General features: G+C 54.6%; 2 protein-coding genes across 10 annotated transcripts in view; one reads left to right on the top strand and one right to left on the bottom strand.

Moving 5' to 3' along the window:
* Positions 1 to 18,184, top strand: ABCC2 (ATP binding cassette subfamily C member 2). Its single transcript, XM_030950880.1, is given in 33 exon segments — positions 1 to 155; positions 701 to 874; positions 1,294 to 1,416; positions 2,418 to 2,552; positions 2,956 to 3,078; positions 3,390 to 3,445; positions 3,640 to 3,871; positions 4,484 to 4,555; positions 4,557 to 4,666; positions 5,231 to 5,408; positions 5,883 to 6,137; positions 6,624 to 6,689; positions 7,138 to 7,275; positions 7,613 to 7,759; positions 8,410 to 8,498; positions 8,588 to 8,650; positions 8,838 to 8,964; positions 9,107 to 9,283; positions 9,390 to 9,557; positions 9,857 to 10,043; positions 10,899 to 11,019; positions 11,462 to 11,567; positions 11,803 to 12,022; positions 12,491 to 12,645; positions 14,006 to 14,161; positions 14,264 to 14,463; positions 15,102 to 15,228; positions 15,677 to 15,778; positions 15,877 to 16,020; positions 16,269 to 16,427; positions 16,666 to 16,832; positions 17,168 to 17,362; positions 17,791 to 18,184. Coding segments are annotated over 33 exon segments (4,671 nt in total). The 5' UTR covers positions 1 to 113; the 3' UTR covers positions 17,948 to 18,184.
* A 160-nt stretch (positions 18,185 to 18,344) lies between these two features.
* DNMBP (dynamin binding protein) overlaps positions 18,345 to 25,720 on the bottom strand; it is a 34,856-nt gene continuing 27,480 nt past the window's right edge. For 5 of the 9 annotated variants that reach the window (XM_030951411.1, XM_030951410.1, XM_030951414.1 and 2 more), the window contains 10 exons: positions 25,437 to 25,454; positions 24,598 to 24,797; positions 23,400 to 23,530; positions 23,063 to 23,167; positions 22,742 to 22,870; positions 21,976 to 22,308; positions 21,390 to 21,572; positions 21,116 to 21,314; positions 20,585 to 21,018; positions 18,345 to 20,305 (listed from right to left, as the gene is read on the bottom strand). In XM_030951411.1, coding sequence (XP_030807271.1) covers positions 20,120 to 20,305; positions 20,585 to 21,018; positions 21,116 to 21,314; positions 21,390 to 21,572; positions 21,976 to 22,308; positions 22,742 to 22,870; positions 23,063 to 23,167; positions 23,400 to 23,530; positions 24,598 to 24,797; positions 25,437 to 25,454 — 1,918 coding nt within the window. In that variant the 3' untranslated portion in view covers positions 18,345 to 20,119. The remainder of the gene's footprint in view (positions 20,306 to 20,584; positions 21,019 to 21,115; positions 21,315 to 21,389; positions 21,573 to 21,975; positions 22,309 to 22,741; positions 22,871 to 23,062; positions 23,168 to 23,399; positions 23,531 to 24,597; positions 24,798 to 25,436; positions 25,455 to 25,720) is intronic. The other 4 variants (XM_030951405.1, XM_030951408.1, XM_030951409.1 and 1 more) reach the window with 1 other exon arrangement.

The following is a 25,720-nucleotide window of genomic DNA, read 5'->3' as shown; positions in this document are numbered from 1 at the left end:
TTTGTCCCAAGACCGCTTGAGGGTGTGGGGGGACTTTTATCCCAAGCATCTGCCCAGGGCTCTCAGTTGGGCAGAGCGAGAGGAAGGAGCTGCAGTTTCTCCTTCCCCAAGCTATGTCAGCAGCCCTGGAGAAGTTCTGCGGCTCTGTCTTCTGGGTGAGTGACTGCATCATCCCCTGTGCCTGTTCTCAGGGTAGGACACCCCTGTGGGGGGAGGGCAGTGGGTTCCAAGGCTCAGCCGGTCCTACCAGTGAGACCCAAGTGCCAGTGGTCAGCAAAGGGTCTGGGGTTTATCCAGGAGAGCCCTGGCACTGAGTGATGTGCACTGCCTTCACAGTGTTCACCAGACAGTGAGGCAAGACGCCTCTCTGACTGAGTTCTGTCCTGTTTCAGCCTTCCTGGGAACACAGGACAGCTTGTATGGATGTCTGGAGAATGATTTGGCTTCAGCTGCTCCTGCTGGCTTGGCTCTAGCAAAGGGTGGCCATCCCTCATTCAGGCAGAGAGATGGGGATGGGGATATCGCTCGGACCTTGGCCGAGTGCTGAAACGCTCAGCCAGGAGGGTGGGTGTTGAAGGGGGGATGCAATGGCGTAGAGCTGGGTGGGCAGGACCTGTAGGAGTGTTTGCTCTTGTCCTGTGTGCCAAGTGAGAGCCAAGCCATCGCATGTGACCTGGTGCTCTGTCCTTGCTGCCCCCAGAATGATTCCTACCTTGCTCGTCCGGATGCCGACCTGCCGGTGTGCTTCCAGCAGACTGTGCTGGTCTGGATCCCCCTTGGCTTCTTCTGGATTTTGGCCCCATGGCAGCTTCTGCCCATGTGCAAATCCAGAGCCAAGAAATCCTCTGTGACCAAGCTCTACATCATCAAACAGGTAGAGTGGAGCTGAGGGGCCACAAATGACAGGCTGGAGGTGTTGGTGGTATGAGTGGAAAGACTTTGTGCTACAGTCAGGTGTGGGAGGGAAGTAGCAATGGGATAGGGAACCATCTAGGACAGAAATGTAAAGAGGAGTCCAGCAGGAGGCGTATCTGGGACAGAGGGCATAACAGGGAGGGATTCACTGGGAGGGCGGGCAGAGTGTGTACTGGGGCCTCTCATCTTGTGGGCTGCCATCTTCCAAACTGAAAATGATGGCAGGGCTCCTGTGGAGCTGTGGCACATTCACAGGGTTGAAAGCTGCCCCAGGCCAAGTCAGGGTTGAAAAGGATATAAGGATGTATTTTATGCCGACCTCTGTTACAGTCTCCCACTGGTTCCAGTGTCCCCAATGGGCTGTCCCTCTCTCCACAGGTGCTGGCTGCTCTGCTGGTGCTGACGGCGGTGGCGGGGCTGGCGCTGGCGTTCGTGGACGCGGAGCAGGGCGCTGTGCCAGCCGTGCAGTACACCAACCCCAGCCTGTACATCGCCACCTGGGTAAGGGCTCAGCCTGAACGTGCTGCGGCACTGCAGCACCAAGCAGAACGAGGCTTCCCTAGCACAGAGATCACAGGGAAGCTGTGTCCACGGGGCAGGGGTAGCCTGGAAATTGGGTGGGACTAGCCCCAAACCTGTGTGGGTGGTGCACAAGGGTGATATGTTGAGGGCAGGTGCCTGGCTGTACAGTGCTCACTGCTGTTATCCTTAAAACTGGGATGATTCTATGCCTGCAAGTGTAGCTGAGTCTCTGACAGAACTTTACTAGGAGCAGTGTGCTTTTCACAGGACTGATTTTGCAGTGTTAACATCAGACCATGGCTTGCTGCTCTGATGTCTCACAGCTTCCTTTACATTGCTGCTCAGTTTTGGGCAGAGGGCCAGGAAGTACCACGAGGTGCCCAGGCAGAGGAGAAAGCTGGCTGAAGAGGATCTAGTGGCTGTTGGCTTGATGGAATATGTGCATGGCAGTTACAGACATCTTGTGTGAGACATGGAGTATTCTATCAATCTTAACAAATGCTCAGGAACTACACTTAACAGCGAAATAAGACCTTCATTTGCTTTCCTTCTTATTTTGCCGTGTCATTTAGTTTCACATGCAGAGTCCATGTGAGATGATAAGGCAAGGGGACTCACCAGAGAGGCTGTACCGCTGGAATGTGATCTGGGTTCAGTTCCAGGTCTGGAGGCAAGATGCTGGAGACAGGGTGTGACCCCTCATGGCTTGACACGTCTGAGAATCTGGAGAGAGAACAGCTAGAAAAAGTAATAGTGCCCTGCTGTAATATCAGGGTTCATTCAAACCTGATCTCGTGTCTTCCTGAAGTAAACCTTTGCCCTCTATAATTAATTCTGAAGCCTATGAAGGGTTGGTGGTGTGTTCAGGGTATTCAAGGCAGTGAACCCCAGCAGAGCATGTGTGCTGGCATCCCAGGACATGCTCCAAAGGCACTTTTAGAGCCAGCCCTAGTCCTGCAGCTCTGATTTTCTTTCCCCAGATGATGGTCCTGCTGGTGCAGGACGCACGGCGCTCCTGCTTGCGCAGAGATTCGGGGGTGCTTTTCTGCTTCTGGACACTCTCCCTTCTCTGTGGGATTCTGCCATTCCAGTCGCTCGTCCGGAGAGCCCTGCAGGTTGGGTTTGACAGGAAGCTCTGTGCTTCAATGTGGTCTTGCTCTGCTCCCAAAGAAAGCTTCCTCATGCTCTTCTCTTGACAAGCTCTCGGTGGTATCACTGGGGTCCCAGCTGCCCTGGGCACCTTGGGGAACCAGAAAAGGCCTGGGAAGGAATCCCTGTTTGAATTCATCCTGTCTCTTTGGGGAAGTATAAGCCCTCCAGGACTAATTTCTCCCCTTAAACACTTATGGGAGGAGATTGGGGAGAAGCAGGGAGAGGTGGCAAAGGGAAGCTGATCCAGGACTCAGAGCAAGTTTTGCCCTGCTCTGTTGAGCTCAACCAGGGGATGAATCTTGTCTCTGAGTACCAGAGGCCTTGAGACAATCCCCAGCAATAACCCTGGACTTTCCATTTCTGCAGGAACCAATCTCTGACCTGCCACGGTTTATCCTTTTCTTCATCTCCTACGGTCTCCAGCTGCTGCTCTTCCTTGTCTCAGGCTTCTCAGACATTGCCCCAGAAACAAAGGAAATTGGGAAGAAGGTGTGAGGACTACAGGGGACTGGGTTTGGGGCACCACATCCTGAGCATTTTGTGGGGCAGGACAGGCTCCTTGGGAAGACCTGAAGACTTCAGTACAGGGCTCAGCAAGAGCTGGAGCCTGGAGCATGGGGTACCTGCATGTGTGTCCAGGGTGGGCTGCTGCTGGCTCTGAGCTGAGGTTTCTGGGGCTGGAGCTGGCACAGTTTGAAACCTATGATGCTCCTTAATGGCTGGGGGTGCTAAAGCAGCTTTTGTCAAAACCATCCCCCAGATAAACAATCTCTCCGTACCCCCTTTGCTTTGTACCACAGAACCCACAGGCGACAGCCTCCTTCCTGAGCTCCATCACCTTTGAATGGTACACCAGGTGAGCAAGGCTCTGAGGGAGGTCGAGCTGGCAAAAGGCATGGGTGCCTCAGGGGAACCTGCAGCTCAGGCTGGGAGAGGCACCCATATTGGGTGCAGCCTGTGCAGCCTGAGCCTGGGGCCAGGATGGTGTGAAGGCTCTGCATTTGCAGCAAGGAGTCTCCAACAAGTGTCATTGGATTTCTCTTTTTTCAGCATGGTTTTCAAGGGCCATCGCAAGCCTTTGGAGATAGAGGATGTCTGGGAATTGAAAGATAAAGACAAGACAAAGGCTCTTTACACTGCTTTTGAGAAGAACATGAAGACTGCGATGCAGAAGGCCAGAGCAGAACTGGAGAAACGGAAACGCAAGAAGAGATGCCAGGAGGGTGACCCAGACCATGGGAACAGCATGAGCAAGGCCCAGAGCCAAGACATCCTGGTGCTGGTAAGTCCATTCCTACTCTTGGCCTTGTGTGAGACTGGGACATCCAGGTCCAGCCTCAGGGAGTAGGGTCCTGCCGCCCTCTTTGCTGGGTGTTCCCTTCTTTGATCCCACCGGACCATGGGCAAGGATAGGGGAAACCATGGCAGGGTCTTCCTGTCATGTCCTTGGCAGATCCCCATATTTTGAGACCAAGAAAGTCTCCATCTTTCTGCCTCACATAAAGACAGGAACCACCCTTAAATCTTCAGTACAAGCAGTTCCCTCATGTCTATCTACCTCAGATACTTTCCAGCAGTGAGGTCAGAGGGAACATTATTCCGTGACCACCACTGGCCTCAGATTCTTCACAATTTTTGCCTGATTTTTGGCCTGAGAGTATCAGGTTGATTTGGGTTTTAACAATTGTCTTTGGTACAAAAGAGAAGGTCTAGTCCTGGCTGTGTATGACATAAGCAGAGATCAGTGAAAAGGAGTGTGACAGGAGCTAAAGCTAAGGCTTTGTTTGGGATACCTGATCTGGGGTCAGTGAGGTGCTGTCCTGAAGCATCCTTCCAGATGCAGGACACCTGCACAACCAGCTCCCTCACTTCTGTGTGGGCTTTCCTCTAGGAGGAGAAGCAGCCAAAGAAGAAGAAGAAGAAGGGAGACAATGAGAACTCAGGCCCTCCCAAGGATTACCCCAAGGGGCTGGTTGATGAAAACTTTGGGCAAGACCTTCCAGCAGAATCTCCTGCTAGCAGTGGCATTCAAGGTGGTGCATGATGCCCTCGTGTTCGTCAGCCCCCAGCTGCTGAAGTGAGTCCTTTCTCTCTGTCTCTGTCCTGACTGTGCACCCAGCCCCACCACCTCCCAGTGTGTGCACTGTATCCAGCCCCACCATCTCCATGTGTGCCTCTCCCAGCCACAGACCCTGGGGACATTTCGTACCCACACCAAAAATGGGAGAATGTGTTGGGGTACAGTTTAACAAAGAACTGATCTGAGCTGGCTGCCAGCCCTTATGTGTGTTATCCTGCTCCCTTGCATCCTGTTGTGCAGCCCTGCTCCCTGCCTGGAGACAGTCCTGGCTCTTCTTTGGGCCCTCCCAGAGTCAGTGCAGCTCAGCTCAGCCCAGCAGGGCTCCCTGGCTTGTTGTGCAGAGCAGCACGGTGCCTGTGCTGTGGATGCTCTTCCATTAGTGACCCTCTGCCCTGTCTGTGGCAGAACAGGGTTCCCAGCTTGCTGACCATCGAGCCAGCTCTCTGGGGCAGGGTTTTGCTCACCACTCTTGTGAGGATGCTCCCCCTGCATTCACTGGGAGCATCCTGCTTGGGTGTGTCTCAGTAGGGTGTGTGTCTCAGGAGCTTCCTTCCCTGCCAGGCTGCTGATTGCCTTTGTGTCAGATGAGGATGCCTTTGCCTGGCAAGGCTATCTGTATGCCATCCTGCTCTTCCTGACAGCAGTGATCCAGTCCCTCTGCCTGCAGCAGCACTTCAGCTTGTGCTTCCAGCTTGGCATCAATGTGAGAGCCAGTCTCATTGCTGCCATCTACAAGAAGGTCTGTATGGGCCTCTCATCATCCCTGTTGGCTTCCTCCAAGCTGGGCTGTGGATAAAACCTGCCCCATCAAGCTGGGGTGCGTGCACTTTCCTCCTCAGAAGGTGCAGGGGGAGCTTGGGGGACACCCACCCAGCCCTGAGGACACTGTGAGCCCTAGTTCTGCTTGGGGCCTGGGTGCTGCAGCCATGTGTTTGACAGCTGCCAGGGGCTGGGGCAGGTTTCTCTTCAGAGCAGGGCAGCACCTGGGGCAGGTGCACAGCACCTAGTATTCCTGTACAGGGCTGCTTTTCTTTGCATCCAGCGGCTCCAGGTGTGCAGGCAGTGAGAGAGCACTGGTGCCCAGTACAGAGGCACCAGGAGCAAACCCAGAAGTGGTTTCAGCCTGGTCTGCTGATTCCCTGCTCTGAGCCATGCTGCTGGCAGCAGGGCTGCTCCCAGGCTGGCCTCTGCTGACTGAGGTTTCTCTTTCCAGTCGCTCACCATGTCCGGAGCCACCCGCAAGGAGTCCACCGTGGGAGAGACTGTCAATCTGATGTCAGCTGATGCCCAGAGGTTCATGGACTTGGCCAACTTTATTCACCAGCTGTGGTCATCTCCCCTGCAAATTATCCTGTCCATTGTCTTCCTCTGGGGCGAGCTGGGCCCCTCTGTCTTGGCTGGCATTGCAACCTTGTTGCTGCTGCTCCCCATAAATGCCTTCCTGGTTGCCAAGGCCAAAACCATTCAGGTCAGTGCTGGGCGCAGTATCCTCCTCCCTGGTCTCCCATGTCCAACCCCACTGTTGCTCCCCTCCCTCATTTGCCACACTCCCTACCCTTTGCTTTTATGCTCTGGATCTTTCCCAGCCTAGGAAGTTGATCTCGCTTGGGCTGGGGCTGCCTCCAGCCTGAGCCAGAGGCGATCAGCTGCCATGAGTAGGAGATAGGTGAGATCTGTTCTACCATCCCAGCTGAACTTGAACCAGGCTGGGCACAGCCTTGAAGGCTAGAAATGAGATATTGCCATCCATAAGATAAAGCTTTAGCTTCTACCTGACAGCAGGGTGGTGATTTTCCCCAACTTGTCCAGAGCCACAGGGAACCAAGGCTCAGCTTTGTGGGATGACTCCTCTGGGCTATGGAGCCCATCCTTCCCTTCCCTGTGGCAGCTCAGATGGATTTCCAAGGGTGAGCTGCTGTCTGCTTCAGGTGATGTCTGGCTCTTCTGTTTGTAGGAGAGGAACATGAAGAACAAGGACGAACGCATGAAAATAATGACTGAAATCCTCAATGGAATCAAGGTGGGCAGTGGAGTGGAGACTCTCTGGCAGCTGCTGCACCCCTCTTCTTGGTGCACTGTACCTGGAGGCAGCACACCTCTATAACCCTACAGCACCAGTGTTAGTCTAGCTTGGGGGCCCTGTGTCTGGATCTCAGCAATTCCCTCAGCTGCCTCATCTTTTGAAAAGTTGGCTGGGGAGGGGCTCTGGATACTTGGACTAAGACTTGGGAGCCAAGAGAGGGTTTTCTGCATGGCTGTGGTAGCGGCATGGTGGCAGAGGAGCTGGCAGTGGCCTGTAAGCTGAGGCTGAGGGAGTGCAGTGGGGAAATGCTGTCAGCAGGACAGCAGAGGGGAGATGCAGTGGCCAGTAGGCTGCTGAGCAAGCCGGGTGATGGAGGTGCTGGCCACCCGTGAGCTGAGTGTGGAGGTGGGCATTCCTGTGAGAGCAGCATCTGCTCACCCTGCAGATCCTGAAGCTTTTTGCCTGGGAGCCCTCCTTTGAGAAGCGAGTTAATGAGATCCGGGCTCTTGAGCTCAAGAACTTGGTGAACTTTGGTTACCTGCAGTCAGTCTCTGTATTCGCCTTCACATGTGCTCCTTTCCTGGTGAGTGAGTGACAACAGCCCTGGGGAGGGTGTACCTCCTCTGAGCTGGGGCTGGGCTGTGGCCAAGGGGATGGGAAATATTTGGGACCTCAGCTGGAGTGTTTCTGCAGCGAGGAAGGGGCTGGCTGGTGGATAAAGATTATGGTTCTGGTTGCTGGCAGGAGAGCTGTGGTGGAAAGGGGTCCCATCAGGGTGGTGAAATGGGGCCCAAAGGAGAGCAGGAGCAGGAGGGGAACAGGTCCCCAGCACGAAGGCGCTGCTGAGGCCTTGGGGTAGTTTGAGGGTCTGGGCTGCGCACAAACACACTGATGGTGCCTTTCCCTTATATCTCTCCTAGGTCTCCTTGGCAAGCTTTGCTGTCTATGTGCTTGTGGATGAGAACAACATCTTGGATGCACAGAAAGCCTTCACTGCCATCTCCCTTTTCAATGTGCTGCGCTTCCCCATGGCCACACTGCCCATGGTCATCTCTGCCCTGGTGCAGGTCAGGCCTCACCTGGGGCAGGGGGTGCAGGGGGATCCCATGACCTCTGTCCAAAGCAGCAGATGGGGCTCAGGTGTGTGATGGACCCCCAGGGCTCAGCACACAGGACTCTGCTGGCACTGGGATGGGACAGCACTCACCTGCATGTGACCATGTTCACAGGGGTCTTAGGATGAGGGAAGAGACGAGGATCTGACTCCATGTTTCAGAAGGCTTGATTTATTATTTTATTATATATATTATATTAAAACTTTACTAAAAGCATAGAAGAAAGGATTTCATCAGAAGGCTAGCTAAGAATAGAAAAAGAAGGAATGATAACAAAGGCTTGTGGCTCGGACTCTCTGTCCAAGCCAGCTGACTGTGATTGGCCATTAATTAGAAACAACCACATGAGACCAATCACAGATCCACCTGTTGCATTCCACAGCAGCAGATAACCATTGTTTACATTTTGTTCCTGAGGCCTCTCAGCTTCTCAGGAGGAAAAATCCTAAGGAAAGGATATTTCATAAAAGATGTCTGTGACACCTGCATAACACAGGTTTGGGGCCCAGAGGTTGGGTGGGGACTGTGATGTGATGCTCTAGCTAAGGGGCTCCTGCCAGCCCTGCCCATGTGCCATCCTCATCCTCTTTCTGCTGTGGCAGACCAGTGTGTCGACTGCGAGGCTGGAGCGCTACCTGAGTGGGGAAGACCTGGACACCTCAGCTATCCACCACAACCCCATTGCAGGCAGGTGAACCTCCAGATTGCTCCCTGTGGGCCTCAGGCTGGCCCAGCCCTGGGCTTTCCCCTCTCTGAGGGACATCTCTCTCTGGCAGGCAGTGCTGTGCGTTTCTCAGAGGCCACCTTTGCCTGGGAGCAGGACGGCAACGCTGCCATAAGAGAGTGAGTGCTCTGTGGCACATTGGGGGCAGAGGGCTGGGCAGGGGAGGCTTTCTGTGTTGCTAGCTGGGGAGGGCAACCACCTCTCAGTGCTGCTAGGCATGAGTGTCCCAGAGACACTGCCCTGTCCCACTCAGGAACTGACGGGTGGCCTGGCAGTGCTGCTTCCTCAGCCCTCGTGTCTTTGCAGTGTCACCCTGGACATCACGCCTGGGAGCCTGGTGGCTGTGGTGGGGGCTGTGGGCTCAGGCAAATCTTCACTGGTGTCAGCCATGCTCGGGGAGATGGAGAATATCAAGGGACACATCAACATCCAGGTGAGAGGAACCAGCTGGTCCACAGGGCTTTGGGGCTGCCTGGGAGCTCAGCAGGGAAGTACAGCAGGACTGTCCCAGGGTGGTGAGGCGTCAGTGCTCAGGCTGATCTCTGACAGGTAGCTGTTCTTGTCTCTCCTTCCAGGGCTCCCTGGCCTATGTCCCCCAGCAGGCCTGGATTCAGAATGCCACACTGAAAGACAACATCATTTTTGGGTCAGAAGTGGATGAAGCCAGGTATCAGCAGGTCCTCAAGGCCTGTGCCCTCCTTCCAGACCTGAAATTGCTGCCTGCAGGTGACCAGACAGAGATTGGAGAGAAGGTATCAGCCCTGGGCACTGTGGGTTTCCGATAGCACCTGCAGCAGAGTTCAGAGCAGTTGCCCTGTGTCAGCCCCATGTGCAGGGAGCTCCTTCCCTTCCTCGCAGGGAATCAACCTGAGCGGGGGCCAGAAGCAGCGGGTGAGCCTGGCGCGGGCGGTGTACAGCGACGCAGACATCTACATCCTGGACGATCCGCTGTCTGCCGTGGATGCCCACGTGGGCAAGTACCTCTTCGAGCACGTGCTGGGGCCAAAAGGGCTGCTGCAAAACAAGGTGAGCACCCACACCCTGCAACCCACCCCCCAGCCAGGCAGGCGTGGCACTGGCGTGGTGTTAGACGTCCGAGGAAGTCTGAGGTTGCTTGCCTGGGACAGAGAGGAATGCAGCAGCTTTCACAGGGGGCTGCAGCAGGCAGGAGAGGCCTCAAGAGCCCCCAGAGGCGTACCCTGTGTCCTCATAGCCAGGCATTGCTAAGCAGACAAGTCCCCAGGTGGGAGATAGAGAGCCTGCAGAGCCATGGCTGGGGATGAGGGGTGCTCTGATGATCACTACCCTGCACCCCTTTGTTGCAGACACGGATCTTGGTGACGCACAGTATCAGTTTCCTGCCCCAGGTCGATAACATTGTGGTGCTGGCAGCAGGAGCTGTGTCTGAGCATGGCTCCTACAGCACCCTCCTTGCAAACAAGGGGGCCTTTTCCCAGTTCCTGAACTTGTATGGAAATCAGGAGGAGGATGTTTCAGAGGAAAATACTGCAGGTACTGGGAACACAGTGGGGCTGTGGCAGTTAGAGTGGCTGTGTGTGTATCTTGGGGATATGAAGGTCTGATGTGTCAGCCTGACCTGGCCCTATCCAGCCCAGGCACCAATGGTGGCTGCTGTGAATCCTTCTCAGCTTCAGGCAATCAGCAGCCCAACAACTTCCTGACTAAGATTTGCACTCAGGCATTATGTTGAACATCCAGCACAGGACCTGTTTAACTTTTTTACTCCTTTTTTAGTTCCTTTATTATGGGTCTGAAAATCTTATGTGGCAACAGGCTTCATATTTTTGTGATGCTGAGGTCAGAAAGATCCTTTGGTTAGTTCTAAACATCCCACTGGATAATATTTCATCTTTATCATATCCCCCAGTGCTATGGGGAGGAGTGGTGTCAGGTCAGGTGGGTGCTTACCCTGTCAGAGGTCAGCCCAGTTGTCCTGCTGCAGCATGGCTATTCCCGGTATGTCTTCACAGGGCCCACCTCCACTTGCTCAAGGAGATGCTTCTGAGCTGGAGTGACATGAACTACCAGATCTTACACTACTAAACTAGCACAAATCTCTGCTTGAGGTCTGGCCAGTGGTGCTGGGAGGAGTCAGCAGGAGGGACTGCCTCTGAGCAGGCCTTTAGCCCTATGTCCCCTATCAGTTCTCTCTCCAACACCATGCATTTCTTCCTCCTCCTGCTGTGTTGGTCTGCACAAGGTTGGAGAAGGTGTGATACGTGGTGGTAGGACGCAGCCTAGGCCTGGGGTACGGCACGGAGCAGAGGTGTGGTGTATGGGATCTGCTCTTTCCTCAGTACCTGACCCTGCCTTCCCTCATCCCTGTGCTTGTAGCTGTTGCTTTAGCTGGGGATGAAGAGGAGGCTGATGAAGCTGTGGATCCTTGCATGGAGGAGCGCACTGAAGACGTGGTGACAATGACCCTGATGCGAGAGGCCAGCATCCATCGGAGAAAATTGAGTCGCAGGTGGGCCATGACCTGAGCTCTCAGCTCTTTCCCCTGCCACAAGCACTGCTCCCTCAGAGACAGGGATCTGGGGGCTTCCCAGGGAGTTCCAGCTGGGAGCCTCCCTGCCTGCTCCTACCACAGGCTGCTCTGGGTCAGGGGCATCTGATTTTGCCTTTACTTACACTAGTGTGCCACAGCCTTACTGTGCAGTCTTCCCTGAAACTTGTACTGGTGGCTAGTTCTGCCTTTGGGAATGAGGCTTTAATTTTATGGCTGCACATTCCTAGTGCTTCCACAAGGCTCACTCAAAGCTGCCCCATTTAGGACATTATTTTCCAGAGGACTCCACTACTGAAGACCCAGGGATGGACCCCCAGGAGATTAGGACCTGGGATGGACCCCAGGAGGTTAGGACCAATTCAACACCCTGTGACTAATGGTACTCATCACCTCCCTGCAGCCTTAGTAAAAGGAGCACCAGTTCTCAGAAGAAGGCCCAGGAGGAGCCCCCAAAGAAGCTGAAGGGACAGCAACTGATTGAGAAAGAAGCCGTAGAAACCGGCAGGGTGAGGAGGCTGGAGGGATGAAGCACTCTGCTGCCCTGGCTAAGTGCTGCCAGACCCTGACTGTGGCTCAGAGAAGCTGGTGTGGGCTTCCACAGCCAAGAGACACGAAGGAGACAGAGCTGCCTGGGACTGGTGGGTGGGGTGGTGGAGGGGAGCACTGTGGGCGGCAAGGTGGAGCCCCAAGGCTATGCTGGGTGTTACTGCCTGTGGTCTGATGGGCTCAGTTGGTCCACAGGTGAAGTTCTCCATGTACCTGCGGTACCTGCGTGCTGTTGGCTGGTGCTTTACCTTCTGGATCGTCATGGGCTACGTTGGACAATACGTGGCCTACGTGGGGAGCAACCTGTGGCTCAGTGACTGGACGGACGACTCGGTGCGCTACCAGAACCAGAGCTACCCCACGCAGCTGCGGGACCTGCGCATCGGCGTCTTTGGGGCACTGGGGCTCTCACAAGGTCAGTGTGGGAGGACAGCAGGTCCCACTCACCTCCTCTGTGTGGTCCAGGAGGGATATGACTCGCAAGGCCTGCAGCCAGCAGTGCAGTAAGGAGCAGGGGACCCAGCATTTTGTTCATTTGCCTGTTGCTGCCTTCCTTCCAGCTCCCAGCTGAATTGTGGACACACACCAGGCTGAAAGCAGCAGAAATTGTCCCAAGTCTGTGTTGCCCCCTCAGTTTAAGATCATTTTCCTTAATCAGATTAGACATAGTGCTAGGGCCCAAGGCTTTCCAATAGGGTTAGTGTTCCTCCCCTGTGCTGGGACACAGTTGCTGGGGCCTCCCAAGCAGGTGGGATACAGGATTATCCCAGCGGCTCGCTGCAGAGCTGCTGGCTTGGCGCTGCTTGGTGTGTCCATCAAGCCAAAGGGTACCTGGGGCCAGTGTCACCCATGAGCCGGTGACAGCCCCGTGCTCTCCTTGCAGCTGTCTTCCTGCTCTTTGCAACCATGCTGACTGCCCGGGGCGCCATGCAAGCCTCCCGTGTCATGCACCAGCAGCTGCTCAGCAACATCCTGCGCGCGCCCATGAGCTTCTTCGACACCACCCCGGTGGGCCGCATCATCAATCGCTTTGCCAAGGTAAGAGAACAGCCCCAACACACAGAAGGCTTGTTCCACCACATCTGCAGAGCGTTGGGTAGTGGCATAACCCTGCTCCTGTTGAGCACTGCACAGCTGAGCCCAGGTCAAGGCCAGGAAGGGACCAGGAAGACATGGGGATGCAAGGCTGACCGTGAGCCAAACCACATCCTGGGCTCTATTAGAAAGGCAGTGTGGCAAATCACAGGAAGTTGTTACCTCAGTGTTGAGGAGGTTACACCTGGATACTGTGTCCTGTTTGGAGTCACCTGGGCAAGAAGGATGTGGAGAAACAGAAGAGGGTCCATAGTAGATGACTAAGAGAGGTAAGAGCCTAGAGCTCATGTCCCACAATAAGAAGTCCTTCTGTTTATAGACATCCAGCAAAATCTACAATCTTTTCTATCTAAGTGAAAGTCAAAAACAAAGAGAAAATGAGAAAGGAGGGAAAATACAAACAGGTAATTTCAAGTGTGCTGCTTCTCCACTTCTTCCTTTGGTACCATCTCTTGATTTTTGAGAATTAAATTTCTTCTTAAAATTAAGCCTATGGGCCTGGGTTTACTCTGAGTTGAGGGAGTATGTGGTGCCCGGCTAGGAGATGGATGAGGACCAGCTGGAGACCTGGGTGCACCTGCATGGGCCTGGAGTTTGCCCTGTCCCTCTTTTTGCTTCCATTGGTGCTTCTGTATCCTAGGTCCTGATGAAGATGCAGTTCTTAAAGCTGGTCTGTGTAACAGGGGAATATTATAGGAAGTTTTGGTCACAGCATATGTGGCAGTTGAGAGGGCCACGACACACAAAGTATCACTGTATAATTTCAGAAAGCTTTGAGCATTCACCCGAACAGAGTGACACTATACCACATCAGAAGGCTTCAGGTGTCTGCCCATACAGTGCAACATCACTTCAAAAGGCTGCAAGCATCTGCTCTTCTTGCTTTTCAGCCCAACCTTTTATACTCTTCATCTTACATGCTTTACACCTGTGCATCCTCTTTACCCTTTTGTGATTGGTCAGTGCACTTTGGCACTCCATGTCTCATTACCTTCAATGCTGTTCACCTGTTTTTCACAGCTGTAGCCCATTGGGGATGAGGCTCAGCTGCAGCTCCACTCCCAGTTACCACAAACTGTACCTGCAAGTTTCTCTGTTAACTCAGTTGTTCACAAGCTAAGAACTGTAGTCCTAAATGAGGTTGTGACCATAACACCAATTCAGGATGCTCTGATATTTTTACAAGTGTCTGGCACTGTGTTATCACAGGAGTGTGTAGGAACCCTGTATGTATGGGGCCTTTGGGCTTCTCCTTCTCTCTGGGGTCACTGACTGCTTCTCTGTACTTTTTTATATGCTCCAGGACATCTTCACGGTAGATGAGACCATTCCCATGTCCTTCCGCAGCTGGATCTCCTGTTTCATGGCCATCATTAGCACACTGATTGTGATCTGCCTGGCCACTCCCTTCTTTGCTGTTGTTATCATTCCCTTGAGCATCTTCTACTATTTTGTGCTGGTGAGTAACTGGGCCCTGAGTGAAGCTTCTGCCCCGCTGAGAGCAGTATCTTGGTGGCTGCTGTGCTTTGTGTTGGTAACCAATCTGTGTCGCTCGTTTCAGCGCTTCTACGTGTCCACGTCGCGCCAGCTGAGGCGTCTGGACTCTGTCACCAGGTCTCCCATCTACTCCCACTTTGGTGAGACTGTGTCAGGCCTTTCTGTGATCCGGGCCTATGGACACCAAGAACGGTTCCTGAAGCAAAATGAGATCACCATGGACATAAATCAGAAAAGTGTTTATTCCTGGATAATATCAAATAGGTGAGTTTTACCACTTTACCACAGCACAGCTAGCAGCACTTCTGCCTGGGGCTTCTGGGTCCTGAGAGAGATCCCTGGGATCCTGCAGTCCTTTGATCTCAGCATTGAGGGTCTGCATAGGTACTGGGGCAGTTTAGGATAGGGGCACCATCTGTGGCAATGGGACATTTTAGGGTGATTTTGAAAGCCAAAGTATTCTCCCCTGCGAAGTGTCCAGAGGCTGGCAGGGTGAGCTGTGCAGTCAAGGGCTGAGATGGTCTTGGTGAGTTCTGGGAAGAGGCTGATCCTCCAGGACCAGCAGGAGTGCCATGTGGGCACTTTCTGGATTTGAATCTTATTAGTAAATGATTTGGGTGTTTGAGGGTTGAATGTTTGGGGCTCTTTTGATACATGGCATTATCAGCACAGGAGGTTATGTGTGAGACATGGACTGACATAAATGAACCTGCTTGCAGAACTGGCCACAGATGACCTGCTGTGTACATGCACCAATGTGTGCAGTGTGCACAGCACTGGGCTCGTGGCTGGCTGTGGGGGATGCTGGTGCAGTGTGCTGTTACTGGTGGGCTGTGTGTTGGGCACAGGCAGATGCCTTCCTGCCGCTCTCCCTGCCCTTCAGCTGTCCTCTCCTGGTGCAGGTGGCTGGCCATCCGTCTGGAGTTCGTTGGGAGCCTGGTGGTTTTCTTCTCTGCACTCCTGGCAGTGATTGCAAAGGGCACTTTGGAGGGTGGCATCGTGGGTCTTTCTGTCTCCTCTGCTCTCAATGTGAGTTACTGAAAGCATTTCCTCATTCTGGGACAGGGATGTCCCTGGGAGCTCTGGGCTGCTGGCAGGATGCTGCCCTGCCACCAGCTCTGATCCATGGAAGTGGGATTATCTGGGGTGTCCCATCACCTGGGGTATGGCTAAAGAGCCAGGGAAGAACATATTCATCCCAGTCTGAGTGGGATACTTGCTGCCATGGGGAGAAATATGGCTCTACTGTGGATCAGAGATGCTGCAGTAAAGTTTTTGAAGGGCTGGTGAGATGGGGGCTGGGGAGAGGTGGGCTGTGTCTTGGCAGTGACAGTGATTAGGGGGCTGTGTCTCGGCAGTGGAGCATTAGGCGCCAGGCCAGGTATGCTCATGCCCAGGATGATTCCCTGGGCTGAGGTGGGAGGTATTTTTTTCCTGGGTGCCACTGAGCTCTGTGCCCTCTGATTCTGCCATGCAGGTGACCCAGACACTGAACTGGCTGGTGAGGTCATCTTCAGAGCTGGAGACCAACATCGTGGCTGTGGAGCGAGTCCATGAGTATGTGACAGTGAAGAATGAGGTGAGGGACCCAGGGTCTGGGCAAACAGCTGCTGCACAGCTTGGTGCTAGTCAGCATTGCAGAGTGAACACCCCTAACGCTCCTGTGCCCTCTCCCAGGCTCCATGGGTGACAAAAAAGCGTCCACCACGTGGCTGGCCCAGCAGAGGCGAGATCCAGTTCATTGACTACAAAGTTCGCTACCGACCTGAACTGGACCTGGTTCTTCAGGGGATAACCTGTAACATTGGGAGCACTGAGAAGGTGCCTCTGTCCTCACTACGTTCTTTACAGAGACTCTGTTAAAGTTGTTTCTTCTTCTCAGCTTCAGTCTGTGTGCTGGGGTGGGATGGTGATGGGATGTGGCTCCTGGGGACTTGAGCCGCAGGAAAGGAACTAAAGCAGACAGTCTGGGTGATGGTAAGGGCAGGAAGGCCCACCAGACCCAGATGGAGAGCATCTGCCCTGTTTTCTACAGCTCTGTGATCTGGTCTAATAAGCTGCTTCCACAGGTTGGGGTTGTGGGCCGGACCGGGGCTGGAAAGTCCTCCCTCACCAACTGCCTGTTCCGGGTGCTGGAGGCGGCTGGAGGGAAGATCATCATCGACGACATGGACATAGCAACAATTGGCCTCCACGACCTGCGCAACAACCTCACCATCATCCCCCAGGTGAGCTGACTCCCACCTTTCCACATCCCACTGCTGCATGGCCCCTGCAGGCACTGCATGGCCTCCGTGTGTCCCTGGGAGCTGTGGATGTGCCAAAGGCCTGTGAGCAGGCTGTCACCACATCGCTTGCCAGCTGCAGGCAGTGGTGTGAGCAGGATGTGGCCACACTTGGAGGCCAGGAGCCATTGCCCCTGCTAAATGGCTGTGGTGGGGCTGAACGTGGTGCTGTCCCTGGCAGGACCCCGTGCTCTTCACTGGAACCCTGCGGATGAACCTGGACCCCTTTGACCAGTACTCAGATGAGGAGGTCTGGAAGGCCCTGGAGCTGGCTCACCTGAAGACGTATGTGCAAGGCCTTCCCGAGAGGCTGCTGCATCACGTGAGCGAGGCAGGGGAGAACTTGAGGTGAGCAGAGGAGCAGATACAGGCCCAGCTCCCCTCCCTTCTCTAGATCCCAGGGACCAGCCTGGAACAGTAGCCTCCAGCAAAGTGGCTGTCCAGGGATGATGCACAGAAGCTTCTGGGAAGTGAAGATGCAAGAAAATGGTGGAGGAGTCAGGGCTCTTAGGGAGCTAGTGTGAGCCAGCCCTTCTGTGGTGGTACAGAGAGTAATATGCTGCGGGATGTGGTGCTCAGGGGGCAGAGGGAAAGGCCAGGGACAGGGTTGGGGTCAGAGCAGTAGGCTTGCAGAAGGTCTGCTAGTGTCAATCTAGCAACTCATGCTCTACACCTCCTCCCAGTGTTGGGCAGAGGCAGCTGGTGTGCCTGGCCCGGGCCCTTCTCCGCAAAGCCAAGATCCTCATCCTGGATGAAGCAACAGCAGCCGTAGATCTGGAAACTGATAATTTAATCCAGACAACAATCCGGAGTGCGTTTGCTGACTGCACTGTCCTTACTATTGCCCATCGCCTCCACACCATCATGGACAGCAACAGGTACCATGGGACCATACTGCAGGGCAAAGGGAATGGGATTTGGACTCCTGGGATGGGGTGAGAGGTGGACAGCAGTGGAAGCGAGAATGCAGCCAGAGGGGCAGGGGTGGATGCAGAGCCTGGGACAGTAATAGGCAGTGGTGAAGAGAACAGAAGGATAGTAAGGATGCCCATGCAGAAGTGCTGCCTTTGTGGGAGAAACATTTTTTGGGATGCTTCTTTACAGCAACAGACCATAGAAGCATTTGCTCTTGACACCTTATGTGTGTGACCCATAACACAGGGAGGAGGGCTGTGCCCTCTCACTGCTGAGAGGAGAACCACATAAAGTGGCTCAGGAGGACTGAGGGTCAGTGGGCCACAGCGCTGGCACCAGCAGTGCTATCCACTCAGATCCTGGGAGCTGAGGCCTTGTTCCCTTCTGCCAGGGTGATGGTGCTGCATGCTGGGCAGATTGTGGAATTCGACAGCCCCGAGGAGCTGCTCATGAAGCAGGGCATCTTCTCTGCAATGGCAAAGGACGCCGGCATCACTGCTGCAGAAACCACGGCTCTGCAGGCAGAGAGCTGCAGGGGCCGGCTGTGAGACAGCTCCTCCTGCTGCCACTCACCCACAGCCAAGCTGCCCAGGAACTGCCCTCTCTGCAGCGGGGAAGCAAAGAGGGCTTCTCTGGCTCTCCAGAGATTGAGCACCTGGACTTGAGTGAGCTGTTAACCTTACTACCACTACCACATCCTGCCTGCTGTGCACACAAGGGTCTGGAGCAGCATAATTTATTCCAGGACAGAGGGGAAAAGCTGTCTGCCAGGCAGGGAGATCATGACCTCCAGTGGGAGTGGTCTTAGTTTTTGTACTTCACCATGCCAGCTGAATCTACCTTAGAGATGCTTTAGCATTATGGAATGAAATTTACAGTTCAATCAAAAAATGAATAATTTATTTACTTTTTGTAACTGTTTGTAGTCTTCCAGCTACAAGGCTGATGTCAAGGCATGTAAGTAAGCCTCAGTGTAGCTTTAAACCTGGCTAGTGCTTGGGTGGGGAGAGCTGCCAACAGAGTTTACACAGAGCTGGGCAGCCCAAATCGAGGGGCACAGCTCTACTCATGCAAGAACGCTGCTCTGTAGCAAAACCAGGACTGCCTGCCTTCTCTGTGGCTACTGCTCCCTTTGCTTGTATTGCAAATAAATGAGCCTCTCCTTGAGGTTATCACAACCACTTGTGGGGCAGATTTTGGGCTGTGGTTCCAGACTGCAAATGTGATGGTGGTGGAGACAAGCTGGAGGGCAGCAGGCACATGGCTGTGTACAGCCATGCACACACAAAGTATGGTGGTTATTGCTGACAAACCCTTGACTCTTTGTTCTTGGGGCAGATCTCCTCATGCAGGGAGCAGGTGCCCACTTAGAGCAGGGCAAACATTCACCCCACCAGCTGCTACTGCCCTGGAGCCCCAGATTCATGTAACACACAGCTGGGGGAAGAGGGCAGTGCAACCACTTCATCTTAATAAAGGAGGTTTCTGTGAGTGTTTCCTCATGCCTGAGCTGCAGCTAGCACAAACACCAAGGCACTAGAATGCTGGATCCCACCAAAACAGAAATGTTGTTCCTGGCCCTGCAGGGTCTGCATGAAGACTGCAGCACCTGCCACACACTCCTCCCAGGTCTCCCAACACTTTGCAAAGGCACCCTCTATACACAGAGGCAAATCTTTATTTGCAGAGCAGCAGTACAGGGGATACAAACCCTGCCCCATGAAGGGAACCTCTTCCCTTCAGGACATGGCAGCAGCTGTATCTATCACACACCAACCCAACAAAAGGCACCACGGCCCTCCCAGGGATGATGCTCCTGCTGCTCCAGAATGTCAGCACCCTCTCCAATGCTGTGCAGGAAAGCACAGATGAGGCAATTCTGGTCAGACCCCAAGAAACAGGCTGGAGGACAGCTTGTGCTTTGCTTTTTCCCCTGCTCCAGCCCAGAGCAGCCAGGTGGGCACATCAGTACAAAGATGGGTCCTGGGCACAGCCAACACTGTGCTGACAAGGGTATGGTGTTCTGGGCTTCTGGCTCACCTAAAGATGGGAACCTGATGGCAGTGGCAGACCTTGGAAAGGCCAAGCCCCTGGGAGACCAAGCACAGGGAGAAGGCACCTGCTGGGGGGTTTGTTGTGAGGGTTTCAGAGGCCATATCCATCCCAGGCCTAGGGCTCAACTACTCCCAGCAAACCTCAGAGCTGCTTCCCCAGGCAGTGTGTGAAATGTCCCATCCCAAGTCCTGCAGAGACAGGCGAGACCAGGTTCCTGCTGCACTGGGAGTGTATCCACAAAGTCTGGGTTGCTTTTAATACTACTTGACTAAAGACAATCTCCAGAAACTCAGCATTAGCCTTCCACAATTTAAATCCACAGCAGCTCCTCAGCCTGAGTCAAGCCTTACCCTTCTGGGCAAGTGACAGCCCCAGGCTTTGTTCCCCTGCTCCTGGCTGGACACAGGAGGCTCAAACACACCTCAGAGGTGAACTCACCCCTGCCCTCACACAAGCTGCCTGCTCCTGCCTACCTGGCCAGCCCACCTTTCTCTGTCCCCTAAAGGGACGATGGCAGCCAGTGCTTGGGGCCCAGGAGCACTGCACAGCTGTGAGAGGCTTAGCCTTAAGGGTGAGCAGTGGGGGCTGCAGGGCTGGCCAGCCTCCCCCAGACCCTAGCAGTCCCAGCAGGAAAAAGGCACGGGGTGCAGGCTCTGTCTGCAGATTCACGTGTACTCTGTCTTCCGGATGTAACTTGAGGGCACATAGCCCTGCTTGCCGTGGGCCTCGGCCAGCCACCACTCCTGATTGCCTGTGATGTCCTCAAACTGCAGGATCCTGAGTCTCTGGTTAGCTGACACACTCAGCTCATTGGTGTTTCGGCCTTTGAAGGTGTAGAGAGCATAGTAGACCTGCCAGACAAGGGGAGAGCATCAGTTAGGTGGTCACACGACACAGCCTTAATCTCATACTGCATAGGATGTGTGGGCTTTTGTCCTCATCCCCAGTGACAGCCCTGGCCCCATCCTGGCTCTGCCCACCCCCATCTGAAGCCTGGTTCTCTGCTGTTGGAAGAAATGGTCTCATACCCCACCTCCTACTTATTCATGGTCACTGCCAGGGACGAGGATGATTCAGTCCCCAGCCAAGCAGTTAGCCCTTGGCATCCCTGAGGGCGGCTGAAGACTCACCTGGTTGCCCTCTGACTCGCTGTTCTCCAGCCCTGAGTCTCTGTCCTCCACGGAGGGCGTGGGCCTGAGATGTGCTTTGGTGGGGTGCCCGTTGCGAGAGCTGGGGCTGCAGCCCTGCTCGGGGCGGCTGCAGCGGCGCTGAGATGTCACAGTACCAGCCAGTGGGGCCGTCCTGTCACCAGAGCCAAGCTGGGGCACAGAGGGGGAGTCCACCTCCAGTGGGGACTCTGCCGGGGAGACAGAGTCCTGCAGGGGTTTCTGAGTGAAGGTGACGGCCGCCCCACTGGGGCTGAAGGTCAGGGTGGCGTTGCTTTGGGGAGAGGAGCTGCTGAGCTCCGACTCGTTGGAAGAGTGGCTGCCCACAGAGACGTCCGACTGGCTGCGGCGGGGGTTGTATGGCTTCAGAAAGGAGCTGTATACAAAGCCTTTGGTCACTGCAGAGAGGGAGAGGAAGGGAGCTCAGACTGGGGCACAGGGAGACCAGAGGAGGAGACTCACAGCAAGCAGCAAGGGCAGGGAACAGCCACCTACCCCCATTGTCTATGAGCCAGCGATTCTGGCTGCCCATGGGGTCCTTCTTCTTGATGACGCCCACAATGTCTCCTTCCAACAGGGACACATCCAGGTCCTGGGCAGCGTTGAAATTGCGCTCTGCCTGAAAGAGACTCTCCGGGGGATAGCGGGCCAGGAGGGCGGCACGGATGTCATCCGACTGCAGGAAGTGGGTTGGCTGCAGAGGAACAAGGCAGGCGTGAGTGGTTGTGCTGGGCTCTGCAGGCCCTGACACCGGGTAGAGGGAACTCACCAGGCCAACGAGGGGCTGCCGCCGGGCAGACTGCCGTTCCATGCTTTTCCTTTCAAAAGTCTTCTTGGGAGCTGCCTGGGACTCTGGGAAGAAGGTGAAGGCCTGGAGCTGTTGGAGGACTCGACTGTGCTCATCCTGGAAGATGGCAATGAGGTTCCCTTCCCTGCCAGACACCTTCAGCAACTGGAACCAGAGCAAAGTCAGGATCCTGGTTAGGTGATAGGTGCAGGGAGAAGTGGCCAAGAGCTACAGTGTAGACCATGGCAGGGCTCTGAGTCCTGCCTGTGACTTGCAGTCCCGTCTGGACTCAACTCTAAGTGGTCCTCAAACTTGTGACCTGAGATTGTCCCAGGTGAATGCTCTCCTGCCACTGCTCCAAGAGCCTTCTACACACAACTGCAACATAACCCTGCAATCCCTGCCCCAACACCATCCCACAGGAGCTCTCCACAAGTCACTAGTGGCCTGAAACTGCAGTAGCAGCTTCCCCCACGATGTGACAGGTCCCAGTGAGGCTCAGGGACAAACCCTGCACGGATTAGTGCTGCTCTGAGCCCAGGGAGCTGCTTGCAGTGTGTGAACTCACCGACAGCAGGGGTCTGAGCTCCTCCAGGGCCAGGCGCACGAAGTCGCAGTGTGCCTCGGCATAGCCCCGCACGCAGCTGGCAAAGAGCTCCTTGGCGAAGCGCAGGAACTGCGGCAGCTCGTCCAGCAGCTGCGCATTGAGGGCCTCGTAGTTGTTGCGGGCTGACTGCAGCTCCTCCAGCGTCCGCTTGTCCTTCAGCTTCTCCGCTCGCTCAGTGCAGTTGTGGAAGTCGAGCAGTTTGTCAAAGCGCTTCTGCACCAGCTTGTGGGGCCCCGCAAACATGCTCAGCAGCTGGCTCAGGGGCGAGCTCACCAGCCGCTCCGTCCGCTCTTTCTGGTGGGCAGAGGCGCAGGGAGAAGGTGAGACAAGGTGCCCTCTCCCACTGTGAATGCCAGCAGCTCACTCTCCAGCACACAGCCCCCCCAGGACAATACAGTGACTGTCTCCTGGTGGCAGCCACTGGAGCTCCAGAGGTCCCTTCCAACGGCAATAATCCTATAATCTTACATAATTGTGCCAGCATGGGTAACTCTATGCAAAGCATCTGAACCACTCGCATAGAGCTGTAGCATTTCAGTTAGGGCTGAAAAAATGTGTATTTAACAGGCACACTCATTAACTGCCAGGCATCAAAGCTCTCAGGAGGGCACAGCTAAACAGGAATGCTCACAGCTCTCCCAGGTTACCCTCCCTGCAGCCTCCCAGGGCCTGCCTATCTGCAGCAGACCCCCAGGGTGGGCCTCAAAGGGGCACAAGCCTCACTCACAAAGCTGGAGAAGAGCTGGTCGCTGATGAGACGATTCACTTTCTGGAACTGGTCCAAGTCCCCACTTCCCTTCTCTGTGCACAGGTCCCACATGCTCCCTGCTGCCAGTGCCTTCATACAAGCTGACTCCTGCACCAGGGAGACACAGCTGAGCCATGCTTGCTGCCCAGAAGGGGCTCCCAGGGCAGCCCAGACCACCCAGCCCCAGCAGAGCTGAGGCAGGAGCCGTGGCCAGAGGCACTGCAGGGACACACCATGCAGACAGGAAGGGCAGTGCACAGTGAGCCCCACAGGTTGGGCATCACACCCAGAGTGGCTCACCCGGACATGCTGCAGGTACAGGGAAAGGTCCCGGATGAAGGACTTGATCAGACGCTCCTGCATTCGGAAGTTCTTCTCTATCTCTTCAAAGGCTTCATCCTTTAGCTGTGAGAGAAAGTGTTTCAAGGGAGGCAATGCAGGACTCAGCCTCTCCCAGACTACAAGATGTGGGGCTCTCCTGCCCCCAAGCTGGACAGCAGAGATGGGTGGTTCAGACCCTAAGCTCACTCTGCCTCGCTGGCCTGGATCAGAGTTGGACAGGGGGAAGGGGCGTGGAGGCACAGCAGATACTTCTGGAGAAGCACTGCAGGGTGTAAGTGCAGCTGATGCACGGTACCTGGGGTGCAAAGCCTGTGAGATGCTTGAGGTGGCTGCTCACACGGTTGGATTTCTTGATGATAGAGTGGAAGTTGAGCTTGGAGATCTTCTCCATGAGGCTATCCTCATCCCCTTTTCTGTACTTTAACACTAAAGAGATTGATATAGAAATCAAAACCCTTGTAAGCACAAACACCATGTCTTACACTGCCTCGTAAACAATCATCTTGTTAGTCCTCTTCCCCAAGCCTCTGCAGTCCCAAGAACCCCACATATCATTACAGAATGGCTTGGGTTGAAGTGACCTAAAAATCATCTAGTTCTAACCCCTCTGCCATGGGCAGGGACATCTACTAGACCAAGCTGCTCAAAGCCCCATCCAACCTGGTCTTGAACACTTCCTTGGGTGGGGCATCCACAACTTCTGCAGGCAGCCTGATCCAGTGCCTTACCATCCTCACTGTAAAGACTTTTTCCTTATATCTGATCTAAATCTAAATCTTCTCAGTTTAAAGCCATTATCCAGCCATATCACTGCATACCCTTATAAAATATTTTATCATAACCTCCCATCCCATCCAGCACTGTGTCACCTGTTTGGTGCTTGAGATGCCCTACAGTCTGTAGACAAACAATTCAAGCTCTTCCATAGGATTATGCATAGTGCCAGCATAAGATGACATAGGAGATGATGTACATTAGTCCCTCATCATACAGAAGGTGTCTATATTGCTTCTTTAGCAAATAAAAGCAATCATTACATGCAGCCTCTGTCACCTCAGCTTCAGTGGGGCTATGAGGAAAGACTAAAGTGTAAGATTTGCACGATCTGGGGACTTTCAAGGCAAAACAGGGTGGCTAGTGGTATCAAAGGGAGTAATTTTCTCCCTCTGTTCAGCCCCAGGGAGGCTGCACTTGGGTACTGTGTCTAGTTTTGGTGCCTGAAGGCCATGAGTGACGTGGGAGAACCACATCTCCTAATCCACCAGGAGAGCTGGGGCAGCCAGCTGGGCTGGACATGAGGAAGCAGAGGGGGGATCTGCTCACAACCAGCAGCTGCTTGAAGGGCAGTTACAACGGTGATGGGGCCAAACTCCCCTAAGCAGTGAGAGTTCCTCCATGACCATGGTTGCCAGCTAAGGCTCAGTGGCCAGCAGACACTGATCTCAGCACACCCACTCCTGTCTCTCGGTGCCCAGCACTGCCCAGCTCCTCACCCAGGTCCTTGCGGCGCTTGTACTCGTTGATGTTGACGTTGATTTCTTTGACTGCGAGGACAGCAGCCGTGAGCGGTGCCTTATCAGGGTGAGCCTCAGGGGTAGCACTCAGCAGCTCCATCAGCAGCAGCGGGTACCGCATCACCCTCTGCACTGGCTTGATGAGGAAGGAGCCCAGGTTAATGTAGTTTGTGCAACCCCTGGAAAGTCAGGACAGAGGAGGTGCATCAGGTGTCAGTCCGGCTCTGCCACACACATTCTGCCCCCTCAAACCAGTGCCAACCAGACCCAGAACTCCAATGCCTCTAAATCCACTGTACTCCCTACATCAAGCCACCCTTATGTCCAAATTAATTGCACTCCTGAACTCCTGGTGCTCTCAGATCAACCCCAGGTCTCTGCTCCTCACTCACAGCAGGTGATATTTCCCAGCCAGGATCCTCTTCATTACCAGACCCACCATGAAATCCCATAGAGGCACAGCCTCATACTTGCCAGAGAGCCACTTGTTTCAGATGCTGTTCCACAAACCAATTGCCCAGATCTGTCCCCCAGTGCAGGACAGACTGACTGCAGGACAGCAGTCACTGCAGGGCTTTCCTGGCTCCTTGGGGCTGAGGGCTCCCAAATCCTGTTTCCTGCCCAAGACTTCCCCTCACCTCATCACTTCTGCTGCCTACCCGTGCAGCCCACCCACTGCCTCTGCTGCAATGATGCCACAGACACCCCTGTCCTCCCATGCACCCTAGCATGCACCCAGCCTGTGGCAGAAGGTTAGTTACAAGGGCATGGCCAGACCAACACAGACAGACAAGCAGGGACTAAGAGGAAGTACTCACCATTCACTGTACAGGCTCCTGTCGGCCCACAGAGTGCCAAAAAGCAAAGAAAAGCAAGGGTTAATGGGGTGGCAGGTGTGCAATCCCACAGCCAGTGTCTGTGCCCTGCCCAGTGAGGCTGCCAGGGCAGTGGGCAGCCCTGTCCTCCCAGAGCAGCCATCAGCACTACTGGCTCCTGGGGCAGTTGGCTCCACAAGTTGGAGCCTGGCATTCATTGAGCCAGGCTAAGCAGCTCCTTCCTCAGCAGCCGTGGTGGCTCAGGATTTGGGGAACAGGAGCCCTCA

Source organism: Camarhynchus parvulus, chromosome 6 (genome assembly GCF_901933205.1).
Source record: "Camarhynchus parvulus chromosome 6, STF_HiC, whole genome shotgun sequence".
Lineage (NCBI taxonomy): Eukaryota > Metazoa > Chordata > Aves > Passeriformes > Thraupidae > Camarhynchus > Camarhynchus parvulus.
The sequence above is the reverse complement of the archived record's forward strand: the minus strand, read 5'-3'. Positions and strand labels throughout refer to the sequence as shown.